The sequence below is a fragment of the Poecile atricapillus genome, chromosome 16, assembly GCF_030490865.1.
Source record: "Poecile atricapillus isolate bPoeAtr1 chromosome 16, bPoeAtr1.hap1, whole genome shotgun sequence".
In the NCBI taxonomy this organism is placed as follows: Eukaryota; Metazoa; Chordata; class Aves; order Passeriformes; family Paridae; genus Poecile; species Poecile atricapillus.
In genome coordinates, this window is record NC_081264.1 from 12145598 (window position 1) to 12152236 (window position 6639).

The following is a 6639-nucleotide window of genomic DNA, read 5'->3' on the forward strand; positions in this document are numbered from 1 at the left end:
GACTAAAAAGAGAAATATCTTTTATTACAGATAAAAGCCTCTGATGTTTCTAGATTGCAGAGGGCAGCCCCGGCGTGGAACAGCGGGGCAGAGCCGTGGGGCTGGGAGCCAGGTGCCAGGACATGGAGCTGCTGCTGGCTCCTCTTCCTCTTCTTCATCCTCCTCTTCATCCTCCTTGTGCTCCTCTTGCTCCTCGTCCTGCTGCTGCCCCTCCTCAGTAGCAGTGAGCGATGGTGTCCACGTTGAGGAAGCGGACGTGCATCTTGGTCTCGATGTCGATGCCCTGCCACATCTGCCAGGGGATGGGGCTGAGCGGGGCCAGGAGCCTTCCCCTGGTCCCTGTGTCCCTCCCCTGTCCCTGTGTCCCCTCCCTGTCTCTGTGTCCCCTCCCTGTCCCTGTGTCCCTCCCCTGTCCCTGTGTCCCTCCCCTGTCCCTGTGTCCCCCTGTCCCTGTGTCCCCCTGTCCCTGTGTCCCTCCCCTGTCCCTGTGTCCCCCTGTCCCTGTGTCCCCCTGTCCCTGTGTCCCCCTGTCCCTGTGTCCCTCCCCCGTCCCTGTGTCCCCTCCCTGTCCCTGTGTCCCCCTGTCCCTGTGTCCCTCCCCCGTCCCTGTGTCCCCTCCCTGTCCCTGTGTCCCCCTGTCCCTGTGTCCCTCCCCCGTCCCTGTGTCCCCTCCCTGTCCCTGTGTCCCCCTGTCCCTGTGTCCCTCCCCTGCCCCTGTGTCTCCCCGTCCCTGTGTCCCCCCCGGTCCCTCCTCCTGGGGACACGAGCAGAGATGTCCCTGACCTTAAGGAAATCCTCGAAGGTGATGCCCTCGTACACCTGGTCCGGGCCCTGTCGCGGTGAGAGAGGAAAGATCGCAGCTGTCCCGGGGTGATGGGGAAGGGGTGGCCCAGGGATGTCCCCTGGGGCTGAGGGACACGTGTCCCATGGCTTCCCAGTGCTGGCCCTGCCCTGGACCCCGTGGCCAGCCCAAAACTGGGTTCCAAACCCCCACGGCCTTTTCCATGAGCAGGAAGGATGGGGCCTCACGGGATCCCCCTCCTCACCAGCTACCACCAACCCTGGAAGCTGCTGCCTGCAAAAACATCTCCAGCCAAAGCAGCCGTGGGGCAGGGAGGTGCCCTGGGGATCAGGGCCACCTTCCAGCCCGGTTTGTGGTGGCACAGCAGGGCAGGGACGCGGCTCCCAGCGCGGGCTCCCACCATTTGTCCCACACAGATGCTGGCAGCCTCCATCATGGCCCCGTCGGCGATGGAGCGAGCTGATTCCTTCTCCAGGTGGGGGTTCCCTGACAGCAGCTCCTCCACCACCTGCAAGGCACAGGGGTCAGCTCCAGGCCCGGGGATTTGGGGGGCTGGGGGCAGGAGGGAGCCCACGTTACATTTCTGTATTCCTGCAGCGTGATCTTCCCGTCGTGGTCCGAGTCGTACATGTGGAACAGGACTGGGAGGAGACGGCGGGGTCAGGGCAGCCCCTTCCCACCACCCCAAACCCCGGGCTCTGGGAAGGGCTCACATTTCAGCTTCTCCTTCCGGAAGCGGTCGAGCTGCTCCTCGTCCATGTTCATCTCGATGGGTCTGAAGTAGGACATGATGGTCAGGAAATCCTCGAAGTTTATCTCATCCGCCAGCCCGTCCGACTCCTGCCGCAGGTTCCTGGGGAAACCGGAGCCCTCGGTGATGGGGAGCCCCCAGCCAGAGCCCCTCACACCCCCCAGCAAAGCTTTGGGACTGCTTGGTCCCTAAGATTCAGCTTCAATATCTCATTTTCCTCCTGGTTCCACCCCCGCCTTTAGGGAGAAGATCCTTGCGCGGCCCCATCCCGTTTTCCAGAGGAGAATTCATCCCTCCCTGCCTGCTGGGGGGTTCTCACCGCTTGTCAAAAAAGGCGTGGACGATTTTCCCCCTGATGGGGTTGAACTCCAGGTCGGGAATGCTGTCAAAGTTCTCCTTGCTGCAAAGGGACAGCGAGAGCGTGAGGGGGACAGGGAGGAGGGAGAGGCTCTGGCAGCCACTGCCAGACCCTTCCTTCCAAAGCAACCACGGAAAAATAACGAGGTTTTGGGTAAAAACCCCTTTTTGCCTCCCTTCAGACTGGGAGCAAGTCTGTGCTCAGGGATTTTTTCCCACTAAAATGGGTCTTTGGGAAGCTCTTGGGATGTCACCGGGGCCCTTTGCACGGCTCCACCTGCCCTGGATTTCTGTTTTCCCAGGAAAAAGGCCTCAAACAGGGCTCAACAAGGCACAGGAAGGAAATCCTGCTGTCCAGCCTCCCCTCAGCTTCGGGCATTTGCCCTCCACGATTTATAAAGCAAAGGAGCCGAGAAATGACCCGGGAGGAGGGAGCAGCTCGGGGCTGTCAATTCCCTGCGCAGCCACCGCGGAGAGGGACAGGAGCCACTTCCACCCTCCCTTCCCTCCCCAAAAGTGAATTTAAAGCTGGGGGTGATGCGATGTTCGTCAGGAGTGCCCCGGCCGTGTTTTCCCTTGGGATGTCTGCGAGGCCAGGCCGGCCCAGCGGGGCTGGGGATGGCTGGGATGGACTCGGCTCCCAGCCCTGGGCTGGCACCGGGGAGCCGGGGAGGGGAGGGGAGATGCAATGGGTGGGGCTGGAGCTGCAGTGGGGCAGGAGCTGCAGTGGGGCTGGAGCTGCAGTGGGGCAGGAGTTGCAGTGGGGCAGGATTTGCTGTGGGGCAGGATTTGCCATGGGGCAGGATTTGCAGTGGGGCAGGATTTGCAGTGGGGCAGGATTTGCTGTGGGGCAGGATTTGCCATGGGGCAGGATTTGCAGTGGGGCAGGATTTGCAGTGGGGCAGGGTTTGCCATGGGGCAGGGTTTGCCATGGGTCAGGATTTGCCGTGGGGCAGGGTTTGCAGTGGGGCAGGGTTTGCCATGGGGCAGGGTTTGCAGTGGGGCAGGGTTTGCCATGGGGCAGGGTTTGCCATGGGGCAGGGTTTGCCGTGGGGCAGGATTTTCCATGGGGCAGGGTTTGCTATGGGGCAGGGTTTGCCATGGGTCAGGATTTGCAGTGGGTCAGGATGTGCCATGGGGCAGGATTTTCCGTGGGGCAGGGTGTTCCGTACCGGATGGTGAGCTGGTCCTGGCTGAGCTGTTTGAAGCGCCGGTGCAGGTGCTCGATCTGCTCCGAGGTGACTGCGGGGAAAGGACAGAGGTGCCGGGGTTGAGCCCTGGGGACACCCCCTGTGCCCGCCCCACAGCCCCAGCGGTGGGGCCGGGTCCTGGGCACTCCTGGGCACTCCTGGGCACGGCTGTGCCACCCCACGTCCCTTGTGCCAGCCCTGTCCGGGTCCCGGTGCCCCGGGCTGGCTGCAGGGACGGTGCCAAGGCCGGTGCAGCCCCTGCAGGAGATCCCAGCGTGGCAGGGAATGGCACAGTGGGTGCAGCTCAGGATCCTCAGTGCCCTCGGAACAGGGTGACATTTCTTTTGGGGTTGTTGTGCCCAGGGAGTTCCTCTCCCCCTGCCCCAGGACATCGCTGCCACGGCTGCTGCAGGAAATAACTCTGGGGTCAGAAATCCTGACAGCAGCGACCTTCCCTTTGCCAGGGAGGAGGACAGGACACAGAGGGGGCACAGCAGCACCCCAAAATCAACGCCTGGCTTTGAAACTGCTGCTCAGGGGGAACCACAAACCTTTAGGGTGGGCTCTGCCCCGGGGATGCACCAAGCTCATCCTGGGGCAGGGCTGCAAGGGGGGACCAGCAGCTCCCTTTGAGCCCCTCGGGCGCTGGGGCTCAGCAGCACCTCCCCACTGCCCTGGTCCCCTGGCAAAGGTGAGTTTATCTTCCCTGGCTGCTCTCCAGGGGCTGTAACCAAGCTTTAACCCCCAGAGCCTGACTCTTGTGCAAATACAGGCAGGAGCCAGGGAAGTGCTCTGGAGCTGTGTGAGCTGGGGGAGTCTGGCTGGGCACCAGCTGCACCCAGGGGCTCCTGCAGCCCCGGCTGCACCAGCAGCTGCAATTCAGCCACTGCTGGCATTGTGGGGAGACACAAAACCACATTAAAATATCGCTGGGGGGTTGCAAAGGGTTAATTGCAGCGAGACAGCAGGGTCAGAGCTGAGCTGAGCTGCCTCCCTCGCTGCCTTTTATGATGTTTAAATAATGTCCTTTTCTTTCCCTACTGCTGCTTCACAGCCTGGAAATAGCAACCCTATTGATCAGCGGGGCTGAGCCTTCACAGCCCTCTGGTAACAGCCTGGAAATCCCAGCTGGGCTGGGGCCTGGGGCCCTGGGCCTGCCTGGATCTCACCAGCACCTTCCCAGGATGGCCTTCAATCCCCCTTTATCCCCCTGACCCCAGTGGCTCCCAGGTGAGGAGGATCCTGTCCCCACAGATCCATCCATCGATGTTTTCTCCCCCAGTCCCGCCTGGCCGCTGCTCTGCTGCTGTCCACACCCACCCACGGAAACTTTCCCGGACTTTGCTTTCCAATTTTGGCCATGGAGAAGTGACCTTTGACTCTCTGCCTTGACGACATCACTGTCACCATGGGAGCAGCTGGGCCACCAAGCCTTCAGCATCTGGGACTTGGGTGCACAGCAAAAAGCTTTGATCTCTCAGAAAAATGTCCCAGGCACCAAGAGGAGAAAGAGCTGGGCTCAGTGGCTGGATGCTCATGGCTGGGCCAGCCCTGAAGGGCTGGATGAGGCTTCTCCTCCCTCTTTCCCCATTCCCAGGTCTCTCAGGCCGGGTCTCCCAGCATCTCTCTGTCCTGTAAAGGTGGCAGCTCTTGGCTGCTTTCCGGGAAAAAAAAGGGAGAATCTGCAGAAAAGGCAAAAGCTTTGCTGGAAGAAGGGCTGGCTCAAGGGCAGTAGAGGCTGCTCGTATCCCTGAGAAGCATCCTGATGCTGCAGGCCCGTGTCCAAGCACGGCAGCCTCCACTAATGGGGGAAAAATGGGATTTAAACCAAAGGGAGCTGGGCTTGCTGTTCCCATCCCTGCGTGGTTTGTGCTGCCTGAGCAAAGGGAAGGGGCTCTGCGGGGCTCAGCCCACGCTGTGGGACCAGCCTGGCTGCAGGGAACCATCACTTCACCCCGGACAGAGGCTGCTGCAGCTTTGGGATGGAGCACACGGAGCGAGGGAGGGAGGGGAACGGCCCCGAGCAGCCCCTCAGGGCGCCCTTCCACGGGGGAAAGGCAAAGGAACAGCCCCGGGCACCTCCGGGTGTCTCTGCCCTGTCCCTGCTCCTCCCACGGCACCCAGGGCGGCTGCAGAGGTGGGACCGCAGCAGCAGGGCTGTAAATCCCCTGAATCCCCAGGGATTTTGGCAGCAGCCACAGCACAGTGGGAGCCCCGTGAATACCACGGAGAGCTCCCCAGTCGTGGCTTGGAGTTCTGGGCTCCCCCTGCCCTCCCTCCTCTGGTTTCAATGAGATTTTTGGGTGCTGCCCTCGCAAACCTTTCCCTGGGGGTGATTCCCGGGGCACCGGGGCAGGTGTCGGTAACCACAGGTGCCGCCTGTGCTGCAGGGTCACCGGGCCAGGAGATTCCCCAGGATCCTCCTCCTGCCCTGGGCTGGCACCCCGCGGGCTCCCCAAGCTCCCGGCTGTGCCCCGGGGTGCTCGGAGGGGTGCGGGGGGCTCAGCCCTCCCTGGGGAGCAGGGATGAAGGGAGACAGGCGCGATCCCAGGAGCAGCAGCGGCCCTGGGGACATTCCCGGAGCTTCTGGGCCCCCACAGCCCCTTTGGCCGTGGCAGAGCTGCCCCTCAGCCCTCCCTGCATGGCAGCGGCTCAGCACGGCCGGGGCTGGGGGATCCAGGGGGGATCACCCCGGACCCCGTGCCCGGAGCGGTGACACTTCCCAGCCCCGTCCCACAGCCCGGCCCCTCGGGGAGCCCTGGGCCGTGTCCCTGCTCCCTTCCCTGCTGCTCCCTCCATCCCGAAGCACCGCCTGGCTCCGGGGCAGGGTGCGGGGACAATTCCTGCTCGGTGGCGCGGGTGGGCAGAGCCCGGCCGGGGCTCGCACGTGTGACCGCTCCACTCCCGGCTTTGTGGCACCGGGGACGCGGCTGCTGGCCCGGGGTGACATGCTGGCACCTCTGGTGACAGCCCTACACCCTCCCCTCTTATCCCCTGCCCCCGCTCCACGCCCCGCGTGTCACAGCCTGCTCCCCGCCACCCCAGCTGACACCTCTGCACCCTTCCCGAGTGACATTTCCTGCATCCTCCCCGCGGGTGGCACGACACGTCCTGCATCCCCCTCCCGTGCTCCAGCGTCGCCTCCTGCAGCCCCCCGGCCACGCAGGTGACATTTCCCGTGCGCCAACCGCGGCCCCGGGTGACACCTCCCGCAGCCCCGCGGGTGCGGTGTCACCTCCGGGCCGGTCCCCGTGTCCCCTCCGGGCTGGGTGGGGTGCGGTGGGGATGGCAGCGCCCGGCCGAGGTGCCCGCGGGTCCCCGGTACTCACAGCCCGTCCTGTCCGCCAGCTCCCGCATCTCGGCGGGCACGGAGTGCGCGGAGCCCATCCCGGGCCGTGCCGGGAGCGGCGCCGCGGGCGCTGCACCGGAGCCGCCGCCGCTTTTAAGGGCGGGCGCGGCGGGGAGGCGGCGGCGGCGCGGCGGCCCCGGGTCCCTGCGAGCCCCCGCCCAGAGCCAGCGCAGGGACCGCGGGGGTGGCA

General features: G+C 64.3%; 1 protein-coding gene across 1 annotated transcript; it reads right to left on the minus strand.

The window, feature by feature from the left end:
- Nucleotides 1-6617, minus strand: TESC (tescalcin). The gene is made up of 8 exons (XM_058851377.1): nucleotides 6430-6617; nucleotides 3083-3152; nucleotides 1873-1953; nucleotides 1516-1655; nucleotides 1382-1443; nucleotides 1203-1310; nucleotides 784-831; nucleotides 1-292 (listed from the first exon to the last, which is right to left on the minus strand). Exons 1-8 carry the CDS (start codon nucleotides 6485-6487, stop codon nucleotides 215-217), a joined length of 645 nt encoding a protein of 214 aa, XP_058707360.1. The 5' UTR covers nucleotides 6488-6617; the 3' UTR covers nucleotides 1-214.
- Nucleotides 6618-6639: the final 22 nt, after the last annotated feature.

Excerpts from the sequence above, each read along its gene's own strand:
- TESC (XM_058851377.1), bottom strand. The coding sequence starts at position 6,487 with ATGGGCTCCGCGCACTCCGTGCCCGCCGAGATGCGGGAGCTGGCGGAC. Across the intron at positions 1,954-3,082 it reads CAGGACCAGCTCACCATCCG|CAAGGAGAACTTTGACAGCA; the intron begins GTACGGAACACC and ends GTCCCTTTGCAG. Across the intron at positions 832-1,202 it reads GCATCTGTGTGGGACAAATG|GGCCCGGACCAGGTGTACGA; the intron begins GTGGGAGCCCGC and ends TCACCGCGACAG.